The sequence below is a fragment of the Anthonomus grandis genome, chromosome 10 (assembly GCF_022605725.1).
Source record: "Anthonomus grandis grandis chromosome 10, icAntGran1.3, whole genome shotgun sequence".
Lineage (NCBI taxonomy): Eukaryota > Metazoa > Arthropoda > Insecta > Coleoptera > Curculionidae > Anthonomus > Anthonomus grandis.
This window is the reverse complement of record NC_065555.1, coordinates 21,308,092-21,329,453: the sequence shown is the minus strand read 5'-3', so window position 1 is coordinate 21,329,453 and position 21,362 is coordinate 21,308,092. Positions and strand designations below refer to the sequence as shown.

General features: G+C 32.6%; 1 protein-coding gene across 1 annotated transcript in view; it reads left to right on the top strand.

Annotated features, from left to right (window-relative positions):
- LOC126741720 (adhesion G protein-coupled receptor A3) overlaps positions 1 to 21,362 on the top strand; it is a 60,103-nt gene that overhangs the window by 23,545 nt on the left and 15,196 nt on the right. Inside the window, exons 12-16 of the mRNA XM_050448264.1 lie at positions 864 to 1,218; positions 1,308 to 1,557; positions 11,868 to 12,137; positions 12,191 to 12,335; positions 12,392 to 12,680. Coding sequence (XP_050304221.1) covers positions 864 to 1,218; positions 1,308 to 1,557; positions 11,868 to 12,137; positions 12,191 to 12,335; positions 12,392 to 12,680 — 1,309 coding nt within the window. The remainder of the gene's footprint in view (positions 1 to 863; positions 1,219 to 1,307; positions 1,558 to 11,867; positions 12,138 to 12,190; positions 12,336 to 12,391; positions 12,681 to 21,362) is intronic.

Below are 21,362 nucleotides of genomic sequence, written 5' to 3'. Positions count from 1 at the left end.
AATGACTCTAGCTTTAAATTGGAATCATAACAATTGACCATGTTATTATAGGGGCATATGTATATTCTGGCTTAAGCATATCAAATTTTCAGTAGTTCAGAATTTATGGGACAACCCTTTATTGAAAACCACCCTTCTTTAATATGAAAATTTTTGAATACTTTTGAACAGTCCTCAAAAGTCTTAAAACAATTGGCCTTTTTAAAAGCAAGGTAATCTTCCTTACTTTCCTCTAATGCCTCAAGATATTGTTGCTTTTCCAGTTGCTTAGATTTTGCATCTCTTCTGCTACAAAATAATAGATTTTTTGAACAGTATATAAGGCAATTTGGAAAAATGGTTGGTATGGAATTTTCCTTCAAGCGAGGTTTTTTCAAAGTAATTGAAATAATCCTACCTGTAACAGAATCCTGTTTGGATTTATCCATACTACCCAGGAGCAAAATAAAATGTACAAACTTTTGGTGGCACTAAATCATGTCGCGGAATGGCTCGCAGCCATTTTTTATTGACCTGGAAGTTGTTGGAGAAACTAAAAATATGAACTTTTGATTCATTATTGTAATTTTCGCGGGAACCAACGTGAGCAGGCGTATTGTCACAAAACACAGTCGCCAAACTAAAGTTGACGTACGTCTCGCCGCGATGGCATATCTAAGATTTATTGCAGTCATTAAGGCTAAAACAGAAGTGCTCCAAATAAAAAGAAACAGTTTAATTATGTAGTTATCACTTAATTTTCCAGACAATTTTTATAAAAAAAGGCTCTTATTTTGCATTTGGCTAGTTTTGTAATTCACATTGCGACATTAGCTTTGCTTAATCAAAATTTTAACAATTACACTTGCAAGATTCCTTTTTAGGCACCCAGGCAACTGAACACGTAGATCTTGATCTGTTAGAACCTAATTTTCCGCAGCAGCAGGATAATAGAAGTGTGAGAAGCTACTCCTCAAAAACAGTTTCCAGTGAAGCAGAAGACAATGAGAGGTCGCCACTGGCCCAACTAAAAGCCCACGTAATCTTTGTTTTTCTGTTCCTGATCACGTGGCTTAGCTGCGGATTTGCCACTGTACCTCCATTAGGCTTAGTCACTTATGAGGCAGATTTATTCAGCGCGGCATACGCTATATCAGCATCAACCCTTGGAGCATTCACGTTGTTCTTTTATTGTATTGCAAGGAACGATGTGAGAACTCAATGGATGGGTATGTGCAGGTGAGTAAACTTCAGTTGAATTGAAGTTCAGTTAAAGTAAACTTCAGTTAAATAAATTACAAATTTTGTTGATTGTGGCGTGTTTAAAGGTGGATGCATCGAAAGAGACTTTTAAGACCACGTACAGTATCCGATACGCCACCTAGAGTAGCTGTTCAGGCGCTCCCATTACCTCCAGTATCCAATTCTGATGCTCAAGCAGTGTCCAGATCTTCTAGTAGAAGCTCGAGTCGTACAAAATCTAATTCATTTAAAGGCGCAGCAGCTTTGGATTTAAATAGCTCTATCAGTGATAGAGTTTCTATAGTTGGGGGTACAAAGATTAATAATGTCAATTTGGTAAGTATTAAGGTTCAAAATATAGTTTCTGAAAAGCGGTGCGTTTTCAAAAGTTATTGAGAGCAAAACTATGCTAAACGAGCTATGAGACAATGAAACTAGGTATATAAGTTTGTACAAATGAGCAACTGTCTTACGTCACGGGTGAAAGTGCTGTTACCGGATTGTAACAAAAGAATTAAATAGAAAATTTATAATTTAGTTCATTGCTTTATTGACATTCTTCACTACCTATAACTGATTGGAACTCTACCAGTAGTCTATCCCTATTACGTTAACAGATTTTAATTTTTTTCCTTATTTTATATTTTTTACGTCAAGTATTTTGAATGAAGTATATTTTCTCGCTTGCTTATACTTGAATATACAATTATAAACAATCTACTAAATAATATTTTTATGAAAATAATTAGTATTGAAACTAATCTATTTGATACTTTAAAGTTTTGTAAAAACTACCTACTTGGTTCATACCTACTATTTCATACATAAAAAAAAAATCAAAATTCTTATGAATACGATTGGTATCTAAGGTTTTTAATTTAGTTATTATTTTCCTTGCCTTTATTGGCTTAGCTGCTGATTTTTATCACACATTCTTTTTTATTTTCTGAGAAAAATTGCCGACCGTGGAAACAGTTCATTTTTAAAAAAGCCGCTTACGCGCCCTAAAAAAATCGTAATTGTTATAGTAATTGATTTATTTTATCATATAATTAAATGATTTAAAAAATATATCTTAAATCAGTTCTTAAAGAGGTAAATAATTAACGTAATGCTTTAATCGCTGCAAGAGATATTTTAATTCATATATTTATGCCTGCATACAACAAAGTATTCACATAATACATAGAAAATTAAATTTACAAATTTGGTCAATTATATATATATGTATTATCTAAGTTTAAACACATACGAGTAACATATTATTTTTAAAATTACCCATAAATTAAATCACTATACATACACTACAATAACTAACCAGTGGATGTGGATAAAGCGCATTTGAAATTAAGATTTCTTTTACTTTATGTCTGAAACTAAGATACTCTAAATCCAAATAAGTGATAGGGAGTTTATTGTATAATTTCATTGCCAGACACGCCAGACCACTCCGACACCTTGTCAAGCGCTGATAGGTTGGAACCAGCCTGTTTACATTTCTAGTTCCATAATTGTGTATATCTCCATGTGCTTTAATCGATCCCTATTTCTATGCACCCTTAAAAGGTTCTCCAGTATGTGTACTGATGGTAGAATAAGTATAGCCATCCTGGAGAAAACTGATGTACCGTCCTCCGTGCAGCCCAACCTAGCCAATAATCTGATTGCCTTTCTCTACATTCTACACTAAGAACAATCTTTTTGTATGTGGGGCATGACCCGATACTTAAATAGCTTATGTGGCAATAGGATGAATAATGTCAAATTCGATTCTTTTTAAAGCATTCTCAGAGGAACAACATATACAGAAGTTTTTAGCTTCCCAGCGATAACATTGATATGGGAGTGCCATTGCAGAAGAGGGTCCAAACAGACTACCAGGAAACTTAATATTGACATCACTTGATATGTCAGCAGGTCTCAGAGTAAAGATATCCTTTGTCTTTTCTGCGTTGAGATGCAATCGATTCATGTTGAACCACTTCTGAACTCCATTTTGCAAAGTATTGATTTTTCTCTCCACTGCCAAGAGAATATTTGGCACGTGTAACTGCTGTCATCAGCCTAAAGGGTGATTTTACCGGAAGGTTCTGATGGTAAGTTATTAATATAAAGCAAAAAGAGTATGGGTTCCAAAATAGATCCCTGGGAAACTCCTAACATTCATAAGAATCTTTTGATTTTGACGTACATACATTACTTTTAATGACTTGTCAAATAGTTTTAGTTGAGTTTTGAGGTGAAGAGACAAAATTGTCTTTTGGTCTGATTTTTATTTTCTGTATACATTATTGGCAGAATATCAATGGGTCATTATTACGTTCTACTGAAAAGAATTTTAATAAAAATTGTGTTCCATTGCTGTTAATTTTGGAAGTGTAAGTAAACATCATTAATATTCAGGGAATATTATATGTTTTCAAAATGAGGTAATGCTGTCCATATGGTTACTTGTTAATACAAGGTATAAGTTTATAAAAACATATAAAACATTATACAATTCCAAGTAATTTATTTACATCAAAAGCATCTCATTCATTAAGTGTGTTTTATAGGCCTGAAATAATGGTTTCGAGTGCCTGAAAAAAAGAGTCTTACGTATACTCAAAAGGCTTTAATTGCTTGTTAGCGTTAATCAAGAACATGGGAAGATGCGCAAGCCTCGTGCTAAGAATCATGCCATCTTTTTTTCCGTCCGCTTACGTCTCAGCCACTGATTTGTGGTGCCACCTCGCAGCGCGCTTTTATAATAAATTGTACTCTGTTTACCAGAAATTCATTTTATATCTAGGGAGTCTTTTTTAATGTTTTCTATTACTTGGTTGGATTCATTCCATTTTTTTTTGAGTATGAAATTTGAAAGGACCTGATCTAAAATTAGAAAACATATTTTTCTGATTAAACTTTAATTTTAATTCTGAAGCCAATTACATATGATACTTACTATTACTTCTATGGCTAATGTCACTTCCGTCCTGATAAGCACCACCTTGCCGACTGAAAAAATTATATTTCCTCGACGCTCAGAAGATATGATTTTTATTAAATTCCAATATCGATATTTGTAAAAATATAAAAATCAATTAATTTTGCAAGCAGAATTAAGATCTGGTATCTGGACGTAGGAAGTGTTACATTTTGTGCAAAAATTTACAAGATTTGCGTAAAACTTTCCAGATTTTTTATGCTATAAATTTTATTATTATTTTGATATAAGGGTGGTATTTGGTGGAAACATAATATACTAAATTTGATTTAATTTTTAGAAAAATTACTTTGCAATATAAATTTACTTTCCTTGCTTCTTTCGGGAAAATAAAGTTAAACAACTCTCTATTTTTTATCCTAGAATTATATTGATAATAACAATTTTCATCTCGTCACCTAGATGCGCAGACGACTTTGCTGTCATGAGATCAAAGCGCATTCTGACGGCTTTCTCTCTCACTGACCTTATAAAACTTATTGAAGAAACACGGTATTCGCCCGTTTTTTCGCAAAAGTTTATATTGTTGTTACGAAAATGTAATTAAGTGAGTGCTTTAAAAAAATCAGTATCCAGGCAAGTTCTTCATCTTAAATCAGGCAACCCTGCGAAACTCAACATCCAGATATTCCAAAGAGGCCATTCTGCATTTTTATTGCCACCATAAAAATGCAGATTATTTAACAGATAAAAACAGATCAAAACATTTTCAAATACGATAGTTGGATCAGTGTATGAGGTAGCATTATCTCGGACTAAAGTTGGATATTTCCCATCATTTAAGATTATCAAGCCATGTGATATGATCGTTTTATGTAGTAAACTACCCCTCCCGTCAGATTTGTCACCGCCCCACGCTACGAGTTTTGCGTTGAAATCCTCGCATAATAGATAACCCGTCGTAGGCTTAGTGATCTTTCGTCTCATATTCAGCAACTAGAAGAGCAACAATTTTTTAAGGCATTAGAGGAAAGTAAGAAAGATTACCTTGCTTTTAAAAAAGCCAGTTGTTTTGAGACTTTTGAGGACTGTTTAAAAGTATTCAACAATTTTCATATTAAAGATTGTGAACGATAAATTCAATAAAGAGTTGTCCCACAAATTCTGCACTATTGAAAATTTGACATGCTTAAGCCAGAATATACAGGGTAGTGCGATTTCGACTGTTTTAACAAAAAACTCGTATTTTCCGAACAGATAGAAAAAATTGACTTATATGTCATGAGCTCAAATTTTGTAAAACAAATATAAAGTTATCAAAATTTTACTATGTCAAACACTTTCTGAAAACACTTTCTCAAAGTACTTTTTAATGATAAGTATTTTTATGTTATATATTTTTATACAGGGTGTTTCATAAAGTTGATAGTCCAAAAAAAAAAATTTTTCTTATGGAACACATATTATTTTTTTAAATTCTTAAAGCCCTTGAAATCCTCTTTTCAAAAATATATAACACCATATATCTTATTTTAGCTGTTTCCTATATTTCCGATATTACATTGTCATTTTACAAGACTTTTAATTTTTATAGAAGTAGGCTATGGAAAAATTTACTTCACTTAGATTATAAACTTAATATTTTTCGACATATTATAAAAAAATAAAGCAATTAACAATAATTTCTATGCATATTTACAGAGTTTAATAATAATTATAAACTAATATTACAAACTAGAACCATTTTTTTCAAAGTAGGTGTTCAAACTGAACACCTCCTTCTCACACCTTTTTCTAACTGATTTACAAGTGTTTATAAACTTAAGAGGTCTAATAGCACGAAAAGCTTGCCTAGTCGCTACTTGCAACTCTTCCCGTGTTTCGATAGTTCTTCCTTTAAAAACTAAATCTTTCAATCTCCCCCATAAAAAAAAATCTAACGGCGTTAAGTCGCAAGACCTAGCAGGCCACAATATAGGTCCCCTAGTACCAATCCAATGATCCCGAAATTCCTGATTTAAAAAATCAGTCGAAATTCGTGCGTTGCGAAGGACAACCGTCTTGCTGATAATACGTGTTTCGAACTCTCGCTAATGGTAAATTTTCCAAAAATGGTGCAACATATGTTTGTAAAATATTTACATAATCTTGGGCAGTCAAAATTTCATTAAAAAAATGAGGTCCCAAAAATCTACCTCGAAAAATTCCAACCCAAATATTGAAGCCCAGCCGTCCCTGTCTGTTCGCGCGTACTACAACATGTGGGTTCTCTGTAGTCCAGTAATAGGAATTATACCTATTATATATTTTTGAAGTGTCTATTCGGCTTTCATCTGTGCAAATAATTTTATTATGGAAGTTCTCGTCTAATCTGCACTTATTGACATACCAAGGACAAAATGCAATTATTCTCTGAAAGTCGCCATCCTGAAGGTGATGAACTTTCCTAACCCTGTAGGGTTTAAATTTGTGCTTTTTAAGCGTTTTTAAAACTCTGGTTTTCTCAACACCTATTTCCTCTGCTACTGCTCGATGAGACTTGTTAGGATGATCTAAAACCTCACCTATTATATTAAGTTCCTGAATTTCAGCTTCAACATCAACAGCCCCTATAATAACGTGGTCAAATGTTATAGATTTCAATTTAAAGCTGGAGTCATTTTTATATGGACAATGTATCAATTTATAATTCAAAATCACCATTTAAAATAAATACTTTCAGTCAACTAGAAAACATCATAGACACAATTGAAAATACAATGTCATTTCCTTTGAGCTACATAATAATCTGGCCACTGAGTTTCCGAGCCTAATTCAAATCAACTTGAATCCGAAAATTACGGCTGTTCTGTTAAATCCTAAAGGCTCAGTTGAATTTACAGATATTCTAAAATTTATTTCAGAACAGTTGACTTTGCTTAATCCTCCAAAAGAAAATTATACGCCCAATAAAATTGTCTTGCTCCATTTTATTTACTCTTAGCCCTCATTTATACAAATATTTAAAAAAATCATGCTCATATTATTTTACTACATCCTGACACTATCGAATCTATCTGTAATCAATTTTTGACCGATCCACATAAAATAAGATGATAAATGATAATTTTTTAAATGTTATATAACTTTATAAAAACAATAGTAGAAAATTTGAAAGAGATTGGTTACATAGTTTTTTGTGTAGTAAGTGATAATAATGCAGTAAACATTAAAGCAATGAGTAATTTCTTTACTGTAAAAAAGTATAGTTTTCCTACATTCTAGTCACCCAATAAGGCCTCTTTTTTACCTTTTTGACACTGTTCATTTACTTAAGTGTATTTTTAATAACTTGCCAAATTCAAAACCTGGACAAACATAAAGATATGGCATAATCCTTCCAGCGAGTCTTTTAACACAAAAAAAAAAACTAGAAACAATAAAATAAGAAAAAAATTAAAAACAATAGAATAAAAAAAAAAATAAAAAATATATATAATTGAATTTATTTTAACATTTGGACTCTAATATTTTAAATAAGTAGGTTAGTTTCAATTTTGCTAATGTTAATTTATTTACGCTGTATAATTATAAATAATACTCTATAACATGCTAATTTAATTTTTTACTCTTATTTTGAAACATATTATGTATTTTCACATTTATAATGCACCAAATAAAGTTATCACCCTTTTTTATTTCATGGAAAAGTAGTTTTCAACCTTTGAGTTTTTAACCTCTTAATTTTTTTAAATCCCATTATTCTTTTAAAAAATGCTCGGACCCGTCGATTTTTAATTTTTTTAATACTTTCAACTTTTTAACAACCCCTTGGCGGCGGTTGCAACCACCCTAGAAATCTTAAATAGGAGTGGGGTCAAGTGACAGCTTATTTTAAGGTCTTTTTTATTCTAGTTACAATTGCCAAGCTTCAAATTGCTAACTTGAGTTTTCACAGTATGACAGCTTGTCAAAGATTTCGAAACAATACCATTGGCTAATACTTTTAGCGCTAGTTTTCCTAATCCTTCTCCTAATCCATCTACCAGGAAACGTTTCATCCAGAAACTACCGTATTGGTAATGCATAATGTGGAGGAGCCCCGCCTTGGTGAAATATCGCATTTTCTTCATAGTAGCGTTGGTCGTTTTCCATAATTTCAATCAATGCTGGGTTAACTGGCATTCTCCAAAAGGTCTTAGTACGTATCTCCATTTAAATTTCCCGGTAAGATAAATGGTCCAATTATGTGATCACCAAAAATGCTAACCCAAACGTTTAATTTTTGAGGGTGTTGAGTATGAACCTCATGGTAGATCATTGGATTCGTGTCGGACCAGTACCGACAATTATGACGATTGAGAGTGCCATTGAGAAAAAATTAAAACATTCGTCTGAGAAGCAAATATTTAAAAGATAGTTGGGATTATTTGAAATTAGTTCGGACATTATTTCACAAAACTGTAAACGGCAATCGTGATCATCTTCATTTAATTCTTGAAGAAGTTGAATTTTATATGCGTCCCATTTATTATGTTTTAGAATTCTCTGTACAGTGGTCCGCGAGACTCCCGTTACATGAGAAAGTTTTCTGGTACTTAATGTATGGTTCATACTTCACCGAGAACACCGACTTCTACTGCCTCATTTCTCACTGGATTTTCATTATTCCGTTTTTTATTTGCCACCGAACCAGTTTCCCGAAATTTTGCAACTGTACGATGTAACCATGATGTACGTTTTTATCTGCATATCTCTCATTAAACAAAGTTGCCGTTACTATTGCACATTGATTGTTTATAAAGTATAATTCAATAATTTCCACTCTTTCCGCAATAGAATAAATCAAATTTAAAAAACAAAGTGCTACTGTAAAAAAAAATACTTGCCGTTTGAAAAGCTGTATCACAACATACCCCTTCCCATTTAAAAAATAAGGGTGAATGTCGCACCCTCTAAGGGGTTGAAGTTGTGGGGTTAAAAATTTAAACAAAAAATCGTTTTTCAAAAATCGACGTGTGCGAGCGTTTTTGTTCTGTAAATCAAGAACCGCTAAAAACTAGCGGTAAAAGTATTAAAAAATGGTATTGTTTCAAAATCTTTGACAAGCTGTCATACTGCGAAAACTCAAGTTTTCAAACTTGGCAGTTGTAACTAGAATAAAAATACCTTTAAAATAAACTCACTTGACCCCACTCTTATTTAAGATTTTAAGGGTGGTTGCAACCTCTGCCAAGAGGTTGCTGTTAAGGGGTTGAAAGCATTAAAAAAAAATTTCGCCCTAAAATTAAAAATCGGCGGGTCCGAGCATTTTTTATTTCTTTTTAAAAAGGGCCCCAAACCTTGCTGGACGGTTTTCGATGGGCCACCCTATATAATGCTTAATAATATCAGCCTACATTGGATGACGTCACACGCAAGCCCTGAGGCCTTTGTTCTTTAGGAGGTGTTGTATAAATGCCATATTACACGTGCTATAAACGAACAGTGAGTATTAAAATTCCTTATAGGTCTGTAGAGAGCAATTGGGAGATATGTATATGGAATAGACATAGTTTTCACCTACTTGGACGCACACAAATTCCTTGAAACATTCCATTTAAGAAACACGTATCGCATTTTGACTAGTTTTGTTAATTTTTATGACAGCTATGTCAGGTACATTTGACTTGTAGACTTATTCGAGCACAGTTATTTCTTCGGTGGATGATTTTAGTTCCGGGAAGCGATCAGCGAAGATCTTTGGTAGGCCCTTTTCCATTTACACTTCGTCATCTGGGACCAGTACTACTCTAACTATATGTATACTCTTATATATATCGTCGTTTGAGTCCAAAAGGTTGGCTTTTTGGTTGTCGCTATTTGTGAATAATTGAGTTTCCCAAGTTCTGTCCGCTATTATTTCAAAATCTTTCTTTTTCTTCGTAATTTTTTATTTGGTTCAGGTTAATCAATGTTCCATAGTTTGGGGTTTGAGTATCAGCCTCCAAATATAACTTATCTGCAGGTTCATATTCATATTTTTTAATCCAGTCCTGGATGACATTCCTGTTTAATACTTCTATTTGTCTTTTAAGTTTACCGTATAGATCCTTTATTTCTCGTCTAGTTCAATGTATTTTGACATTTCTTTGCTGATTTTTGTTACTTCTCGAATGGCTTCTTTTAGAACGAAAGCTTCACAGCTTTCTTTTTGACTTTATCTCAGTTTATACTTCTCTTTTCCTTTTTAGGGTAAAGTCGCAGAAACCTACGGAATTGCTTCTAGAATTGCTTTTGAGCCTCTTTTCTTCCTGGCAGATCAATTTTTCCAGATTATCGTCCCATGTTAAGTCCATGTATATTTTTTTTGGTGTCGAATGTTGTTTAAAATTTTTATCTTTTAAACTAAATAACCCTTTGCGCGACTTAAAAAAAGAAAGAAGGACTGAAAATGCGTATATATGACGTAAGACAAAATCTTGTGTACAAGCATTCTAAAAATTATAAATTCATAGAAGAACCAATACATATTTTTAAAGTATAACATAAAAAAAACGCATTATCAAAAAATAACAAGAGGCTTAAAAATAAATAAAACTGCTGCCAAAAACAGAAGCTAGAGCAAATAATTTAAACAATAATAGAACAAAACACAAGGTATTACAAAACATGAAAATGATGTTAGAGCACAGGTCAAAAGTTATCATGAAAAAATTCGTCAAGGCTATAATATGCTTTATTTAATGAAGGTGATTTTATTTTGATTTTGAGCTTTTTAATATCTAATGTTTGTCTTAGGTATTAATGTAGAGGAACACGATTGTAATTTTTTTACTAAGGTATATGAGCGAGTTTCTGATAAGGGAGGATGTAGGGATTGGTAGGGAAAATCATGCACCTGATGTGTCATATGACTATATGACCAGTGTTAAAGTTATCCTCGTTGGTCTTCAAAAAGTAGTAGTATTTTATGTAGTTTCCGTCTTAGATTTTGGTTGGCCCAGGTTCTACTTATTGACCAGAACCTGTTGAAGTTTGGTTTTTCGCTAGAATATTAAAGTATTTAATTTGACTTTTGGTTGTGGAAGAAGATTTAAACTAACTGAAATGTATAGGCTGTAATAATAACAATCGATATTTAGAATACACGTGATAATATACAGTGCCATATTTAAAAATTGGAATATATACCTAGTATCAAAGTAAAAATGGAATCACTACGAGAGAAAAGCAATTAGACTCAAATTTGGTACGCAATAAAAAAAACACGAAGCAGACTAAAAATAAACTGTGAAATATGTAAAAAGCTAGGTTAAAACAAAACTTAACTATCATGATGTGAAAATAAAGCTGATTTTCACATCATGATTAGTTTAGTAGATAGTTTAGAATTGTGCTTATTTAATACTTGTTATAGATTATACTATTATCGCTCTTTAAACAACGCTTATCCAATCGATTAGTTGGCTCGAACAGAGCGTTGTATTTTCCTTTATTGCACTCCTGTCCAATTCTGCTACCTATGAACGTTCAGCTGGAGCTATAAATTAACCATGGTAATAATAAGCAGTGATATAGCATTTTATGGTTACTAAATTCAATAAAGAGTGGAGAAAGAATATGGCCCGTCACTCCGAATATGGAGAGCGCAGATACATATATATTTAACCCCTACTCTTTCTCCACACCTTTTATGAAATAAAAATCGAACGTCATCTTTACAATGTAGGTTAATTATTTATATTTATTTCATCTTCAGATTGCTCTACACCGTGCGCAATATCGTTCAAATGTGGTACCACATATCATAGAAAATCCTACAAGTGCAGCTGAAGTCTTTTACAATCCACACCAGAGTACCGTAGCAAGAAAATTCTTTCGCAGACAAAAAAGGGATATGATGAAGCGTAATAATCTACAAACAAAACCACCTAGGGATGTAAACAGTGACGCTACGTCGGTTTTTTCGGAACCGAGACTTCCAAAAAACAAGAATGCTGAACAGAATATGTTTGGTACAAACTCAAAGGTATTTCGGTACTAGCTACATTACTTAAATGGAAACAGCGTTTTTTTCTTTAGGTAAATAATACAAATATTCATGTAGAGCAAATTAGAAAATCCCAAAGAAAAAATCCGAATATATTTTCCGATAGCGGGGAGGAATTTGATGTAAATGTTCCAGTAGACAAAATTGTTATTAATGCCGAAAAGCTTAGGAAAAAAGGTAGATATTTTTAATGCGTTTCTTTTTTTAACCCAAAAGTTATCTCCATTTTTTAGACACATCAAAAAGCAAAATTCGTAAAAAATCAAATGTAGCTCAGGAAAACAATCAACCAGCTACGGCGCAAATGCGAACAGTTTCCCAACAATGTACTTTGGATTACAGCTCCGAAAATCCTTTATCTGATTCAATATTAGATAAAAGTGATATTTTACTTTTGATATCCCCAGCCAAAACGCTAACTGCTTCTTTGAAACAGATACAAAAATTGGTATCGGAGGAAAGCAGTACTACTCCTATGGAAACCTCTGGGGCTACGGAGACAACTGCACATTTGAGTATAAGGTAGGATAATTATAACTATAATATTTATGAACCTGTAAAAAAGGACCTGTAAGATAATGTTTGTTTACGGGTCCAATAATTTTATTTATGTTATAATTAATTCACAATAATGTTATGTTGGCTATTCCAAAAATTTCTGTTTCTGAACTTCTATCAACTAGACGGTGAGTTTTGAAGTTACAATTCAAGAAATCGAAGAAAAGAAGTTGATGTACAGAATTGTATAGGGTATTCTGAATTCGAGGATGACCATCGGTATCGGAACGATGGTAGGCACAAAGTAGGTTAATTTAGATTTTAGCGTAATTTCAGGCTTATTGAAATGCCAGTTGAAAGTTTAAGGAACTCCGATTGTTTCCGGAGAAACCCGAAAAAAAAATTCATATAATCGTAGAAGGCAATAAATCTCGTTTCTCTTCTTATTGCGTTTATCGAGAAGATATTTAATTAAAATAAACCCTTCAGGAAGATGTATATTAAATTTTTACTAAAAATTTGAATAATCCTTGAAAAATTTGAAAATTTGATCGGGGAAAAATCAACTAGTAAAATTAGGCCAATCTTGATTAAATTTGTTAGATAAATAACGGCACAGCAAACTTATAAAAAATTAAAAAGTAGTGGAATTAGCATTGTTTAAGACTTGTCAGAGGAAAAGGGAACTGAAAGAAAAATCCTTTTTTATCATTTTCAAAAGGTGGCCAAAGAGAAGAAATTTACAGCTAGAATCCTAAAAAATAAGTTGATCGTCAATAACGAAGAGTATACCGTGGAAGCTTTAAAAAATTTGAGATACAGGATGTTCAAAAGTTAAGATGTTTAGGACATATGTTCATAGGACCTTTTTTTCTTAAAATGGGTCCAGGAATTATTCCCTTTATTATTAGAACGTCTTTAAGGAACACCCTTAATTATATAATATAATAATAATTATTTTAAATCAATTCGTTTTGAAAATATTTCATTTAGTAGCACCAATAAAAACCGTACTGAAAAAACAAAAACTTCCTTGGCTGACAGGCAATATAGAGAAGATGATAAAACTAAAAGAGAGAGCCAGCTTATTGGAACTACTATAAACAATTGCGAAACCTAACTAATGTCGCAATAGCTCAAGAAAAAAAGCGTTGCTTAGAATTTTGCACTTGGTCTAACAAAAACGCAATTTGGAAGCGTCTTAAGAACCTGGATATAATAAATAATTCTAAAAAGTCTAAATTAATCCCAGACAAACTAAAATAATTCTACAGATATTAACAGCTTCTTTAGGTAATTTAAGGTCCTGCAACAATAACACATGAAGATCTTTTATCCTTCTACCAACAAAATAAAAACTAATTAAAGAAAAAATTCCTTTCGTACCGTTGATGTTGGTGAGGTTAAAAATCAATTGTATTCATTAAAATCTTTGGCATTTAGCGCCGGTTTGATTAATTACCAGTGTTAAGAGTGTGTTGCTCAAAAATGCTACCATACATTACGAACATTATAAATACATGTTTGCTAGAAGGTGTTTTCCCTACAAAGTGGAAAATAGCAAAAGTACAACCTTTGTTAAAAATAAACTCGCCAAATGAATATAATGACTTAAGATTATATTCATTTGGCGAGTTTATATATTAGTAAATATTTTACCATGCCTCTCCAAAGTTCTTGAAAAAACAATGGATACGGAAATAAGGAAACACTTTTATCAAATTTTACCAGAACTTCAATCAGGATTCAGACCGGGGTATTGCTTGCGTCTCTGCCCTTGCCAACATCACGGATGACATTAAGGGAGAACGATGCTGAAAAAACTACTGCTTTAGTCCTAGATTACTCTAAGCTAAGGCTTTCGATACCATCAACCAAAAGCTTTTACTACTAGCCATCCTTTCATACATAGGATTCTCCAAACAATCAGTACGTATGATGGAAAATTATTCACATAGAAGATTTTAGTTTTTTGCAACATCATCGGGATACTCCGAATACTTCATAATTAAGAATGGGGTGGAACAAGGTTCCATTTTATCTCCTGTTCTGTTTTCGATTTATTCGTGTAACATCACTAAAGCCCTACATAGGTGTAAATCAGATCAATACGCCGATGACACTCAAACTAGATATTCACTTTTTCCTCAAGATTAGATACATACAAAACAAACCATTGAAGATGACTCGGAGCGTTTAGTAGAGATTTCTAAAAAACATAATTTGTATGTATAATAAAGTGTAAATCGGAAAAAATCAGCAGTGCTCTCTTGGTAAAAATAAGTCGGACCTTAGCAAGAGGATGAATGTATCAATTCATGGTAATGTTGTGCCTGTTTCAGTTTGTTCTAAGAATGTCGGTCTTTTGCTCGATACGGACCTAAGATTTAGGGAGCTCGTGGATCTTTCCATTAAGAGAGTTTATTTTTCATTAAAACTTTTCTACCTACATCGGCATATACTAACAGTGAAACTAAAAATTGAGTTAACAGACATTTTGGTTCTTAGCTTCTTCAATTAATGTGATGAAGTATATGGCCCGTGTCTGATCCAAAACGATGAGAGATATTCAAAAAGCACAAAGTTAAGCCTAAAATTTATTTATGGATTAAAAAAACACCCAACCTGTCTCGCATATATTGTTAGGTGCAATATGAAGAAGCGTAGAGTTGCATTTTTTAAGTTTTTCTCATAAAATTATAAAGACTAAAAATCCTCCATATTTAACAAACAGAATCCAATATAGAACGGACGTACATAATATAAACCTAAGATACGGAGAATTAATAGTTCCTCCTCGGCATAAAACATCTATGTTCGAACGCAGCTTTTCATACAATGTCTATCGCTTGTACAACGGTATTCACGCCTATTTAAGGGCATTGATAAAAATTCAGATTTTAAAAGAAAAAATAAACTCTATCTTTTGAATCATAACCTTTAATTATCGGAAAGGCTTAATTATCGAGTATTATGGGTTGACGGCGGATGTTATAGTTGTACTGTCAATTTGAACTTTTTGTTTGTTTTACATTTTCATTGTGTACGTAATGCTTCCGTGCTTCCGTTTGAAATCAGTTAAAACGCTGTTAGTTACTCTAGATAATACTTGTAATCTTTTAATTAATGCAAATAAAAGTTATTATTATTATTATTATTATTATTATCGGGTTCATTTTAATATAATTTTCATGATTAAGACTAAGTATTTTTTTGAACAACAAACTTTTTTAATACTGTTTTTTCTTTAAAAACTGCCAGAAAGCACTTGAAAGAAGTTAAAATTTAGTCATTTGAAAAACTAAATTCCTGATTATTTTAATTTCAGCAAATATTTTTTATTGGCTTAATTATTTTTTTTTTAATAATTTAATTTGAAAATCTAAATACTACTTTTTTATTTTTTATATTCATAAGTAGTCGCGCTTATTTACTGTAAAAGATAAAAAACCATCGTTTTAGGGTTTTGTTTATTGTTTCCCAAATATCAATACGATACAATCGATATATGTTTTTAAATTAAAACTTTCTTCTTTCTCTATTATTAACCTTAAATACATATTTTATTAAAAGATGCATTTATACCAGATTCAAAAATCCTTTTTATCAGGTTTTTATATATACGATATATAACATTTATATACAACAACAATTATTTTGACATTGTATATAATTTTTATTCTCAACACGGTTTTAATATCCAAGTGCATACATGGTTGAAACCTAAAATAATCTATTAAGCTTAACATAAACAGTTCAAGTAAATAGTATTTTAACCATAAAAAAAAGAATAATTAATATCCAATTTTTCTAACTTTAATAAATATTAAATATCTGAACAAAACATTAAAAAAAAAACAAAACTACTAAATTACTTTATGGAAGTTATAAATTATTAGTTAAATTGTTTGTTTTAGGCTCGATACTTAATTTATGATCTGGATAGTGGATACATAATATTTTAACATGTAACGAATAAAATTGTAAAGCCAGTTTTATTTATCGTATTTTTTTTTAAATTGATCCAAGGAAAAAATAAAAGGCGCGTACCTTAATGATTATTACTGCTACCGTGTCTAATTTTCCCGTTCGCATTGAAATAAAACCTTTGATTTCTGGCACAATTTTTCATGAAAACCTCGCAGTATGACACAATATGAGGGGTAACTTTATTACTTGCAATCAAATTTCGCAAAATATTACGCAAAAAATGTTTATTATGCTGTCTATTGTATAATGAAAATTAAAGAGTTATTTTATTAAAAATAAAATATAAACTAATAAAAGTAGAAAAATGTAAGCTCTATACAAAAATAGAACAAAAAAAAAATTTCTTTAAATTAATTGCTCAAGCAGATCTTCTTTGGCTCAACAATAAGTTAACTTATTTCGTACCTCAAAAAAAGTTTCTGATAAAATGGGATTGACACATTCAAATATTTTCTCTCGCAACTCCTTAAAATAAAAAAATCGTAAAAATAAAAGCCATTTGGAGACAGGCCATTTAATATCGCCAGTCCCACTAATATAAAAGTGGCCGTGTTTCTCGCAGGATAGTACAAAACAATCACACCAGATATATTCAGAGCAAAGTGTTTTATAAATATTATTATCTTAGCAGAGCGCTTTCGGCGTATGAGCCTTCACCAATGCTAACTGAGAATGAGTTGAATGTATTTTTTTATATAGGAAAAAGTATTTTAAAATTAAAGATGGATAAATAAAAGGTACTTACTTGTACGCACAGCAGTTCTACATATTGGGAACAACATTGTCACAAATTAAAACAACATTTAAAAACATTGAATTGAATTGACGAAACAGTGGGCTGCCAAGGCAGTTGTAGGTCTCCTGATGAACCCGTCATGCCCCACCGGGGGTTACCAGAGCCCAACGGCATTAGAGAAACCGATAAGGCTCTCTGGTCTGAAGGACTTAAAGTCGCTCGGTACACTGAAAGTGTTACCCAAGTATTTGAACCTCACAGCACCATCGGCATTCCGGGTTGTCCGCAATACCGATAGTATGGAGATGGCTTCTTAAGTGCCAGTGACCGGTTAAAAGACCTGTCACTAGCCGAATTTCGCTTTTTTTTTAGGCGTAGTAGATTTTTGGTGAGACAGGCAGAGGGCCCACCTATGTGCGCTTTGGCCTGTCTCATACCAGGGGACTCAGTCCATCTTCGGTGGGTCCACTTGTCCAGCAGACCCTTCATTGATGCGACCGCAACGCATTTGGCGATACCAACTATGGGTTCCGGCCCCATCGGCACATTCGCGGATCCCAGTCTGGCAAGAGAGTCCGCTTCCTCATTACCTGCATGGCCTGCGTGGCCAGGTATCCAGACGAGCTGGACCCTGCATCCAACCTGTACCAGTTTTTTCAGGACTTTCATGCACTCTAGTACAAGTTTGGAGCTTACCTTTGCGGCCGTGATAGCCTTAATGGCAGCTCTGCTGTCCGAGCATATTGATAGGACTGCATTGCGTTTAACAAACATTTAAGACTAAAAATAACACACCAATAAATGTTGACGAACATACAATAATTGAAAAAAAGGATAGGTATAAATTGGGTTAAAAGACGGAAAACACAACGTTAAAATAAATTAGTCAACTTCGTAATTATATAAAAGCCTCGTTCGAGATGATTGCACATAACGTAGTACGTTGTATCTCATGTCTGTGACGGCACGAATTTCAAAGCCCTGCAAAAAAATTAAAAGAAACACGCATACCCATCACTTTACCCCAACCCTCCGATCTCTAACACCCGGGTCATCATAAGGTTTAAAGCTGTAATACAAAAATACCTTTAATGGGTTGAGTTTAGGGTAGAAAAAAATGGGTGAGATGTAATCATCTCGAACGAGGCTTTTATATAATTACGATCAAACTTCATTTCAGGTAAGTTTTATAGTAATTATATTTCAAGCCTCGTTCCTCGAGATTACACATAACGTAGAAGTTTAGAGCTAAAAAAAGGCATTTCCGTAGTGTACATTATTATTTCTAACGTGTAACATATATTAAAGGAACGTTAAAAAATCAGCATCACTAAATATGTAGAAAAAAACACAACATTATTAATAAAAAATTACAACCTAAATATATTCATCTCTAAGATATAAACAAATTACCTAAATGTTTATGTTAATCTATCATACAGAACACTTAACATTAATAATACCTATATATACCGGGTGGTGCGTCGCCGAGCGGAACATAGGAAAACCCATGTAAATTTTAAGGGAGTCAATTATTGGCTTCCCTGTACATTTTACAGAAAAAATGTAACATAACTTTTTGAAGAGACCCATCTGGCAAACCCTTGTGCAAATGTTCAAAAAATTTGAATAAGCGAATCTTGAATTATTTAATTAAATGTAATTGCAAAATTAGCAAATTTTGGGTTCAGGTAAAACCAGAATCGTCGCTCGGCGACACACGGACGTACCACCCGGTATAAGTCAAGAAATATTTCCACTAAATATCGCAGTATCAATACCACTTTGAAATAACACAGATTTAATCCATTTGCCTGTAACTTCGGCATTTACAGTTCTATGAGGTTTATTAAGAGATAAATAATCTCTTAACATCCCCTCTTAGTATAGATGCACGTTCTAAATAATTTATTAGAGTTGTAGCTGCACTAAGGGTTTTCAGGGAAAAAAGGTAAAAATAATAAGAGGTTAGTCTTTACCAGGAGCTGAAGTTTTAATTAGACTTGTAATTTCAATTTCAACTTGAAATGTCTATTTATGAAAAAATCTGAACTCTATGGGCAGTAACAAGAGCTAGTTAAATTAATGTTTTCTTAGTTAACTTTTTTAAAGATAACGTTTCCAGTATGGATTATATGCATTCAATTTATAAGTTACTTGCTATTTAAGTTTTCTTCGTAAAAGTGTAATTTAATTAAAAAGTGTACATTTCTGTTATAATCCATTATCTTACTGCCGCTTCTAGCGGTTACTATGACAACCGTCATGCCCAACTAATCAACAATCCTTGAGCCGTGTTACTATACGGCTTTTAATATTAGGCCAAATTTAAACTGCCAATATTTCGGAAACTATCAATTTTTGGACTAGATAACCTTATACAAAGTTAACCTTATTTTTAATTATCTTTATGAAAAAATTATAAAAATAGGAGGTTTCCATTTAAAAAAATTGACTTTTAATGATTTTTTCATTTTAATTTTTAATGCTAGTTTTTGACCCCCTGTATCTTTTTTTTTAGCCAAATATTATAATAGTCTTTTAAAGTGGTCCTTCCTCTAAAATAAAACCAAAACTAACCAATAAATGAAGGCTACTAAAAGGGAGTAATCGGTAATTATGTTAGGGCTTATAAACATAGTTTTTGACATGAAATTAAAAATATGTCAAAAACGGTTACACTTAGGTATAGGACATTATACACAAGATATACTTAGAATTTCACGTAAAAGTCAAAAATGTAAAAATATACAGGGTGTTCCATTTAAAATAACGAAGTTGACACCTACTTCCGGTATAACCGGAAACGTCACAACTGTCAAAATATTTTAGTTATGTAGCCCCCATCGACTGTGCCATGTTGCTAAATTTTCAAAATTTTTGAAAAATTAGTTTCCGAGATATCGATCGCGTCTATTCGTCGTGAGACACCCTGTATATTGTAGTATGTTGTATATTTTAGTCTCCATGGGCTCAACTCCCGGAACCCCATGGTTTCTGAGATAAGCCTCTCTAAACCCTAAAAATCACATCTATCAAACCAGAAGCTGTGTAATCCACCTAGTTCTGAAAACAAGAATTTATTGTAATATTTAACCTAAAATATTTCAATTCCGCACCTCACAATATCACATTAAGCCCTGAACTTAACCCCCAACCTATCAAACCCACACAAACAACAGCTGCAAATTCAAAAGCAATTAACTAATATAACCTTGGGAACATAAATATTTTAATTCTACACCACAAGCGAGCTTAACCATCTACACTTTGTTTAACCGTGGGATTACGTCATAATGCTTAAATTACCAGCAAATTCCATAAGATGACGCTTGGTGTTATTGATGACGTGATCCCACAGGATGGTCGAACAAACTGTATGCCTTAGCATACCTGATTCCTAAACCTCCCTATCTTAAACCCGTTACCCCCGACCCATCTAAACCGTACAAACACGTACACATTCTACATGTATGTAGTCCAGTAAAGCCGACTAGAGTATTACATGAGCACAACATCTTAATGTTCTTGTACCGGACTTAAAGTGCAATGATATACAAATATCGGTCCATCTCCTAGTTTTATGGGCGTCCTTTTTTCTATTCCTTCATTATTTATAGCAAAGTTGATTCAAAGCTGATGTCGAGTAGCGTTTCTGAATCGCGAAAAAATTCTAAAACGTAAAAATATTGGCTCAAGTCGATTTCTATCAAATTCGAAAATGTCATTATTTTCATAATCTATATAATCTTGTATGCAGGGTGTTTTTTTATATATTGCGACAAAATTCAGGAACGTGTTCTTTGGACAAAAATTCGCAAAAAAGTTCCTATAAACATAGGTCCTAAACCTTTTAGATTTTGAGTTACAGGGTGGTAAAGTTTTAACAAAAAAATAATTTTTTTTCGATAACTTAAATACCTCTGTAGATATTTGTCCAAAGATTGGTATGCAGGGTCTGTGTATCCAGCGCCATTTAC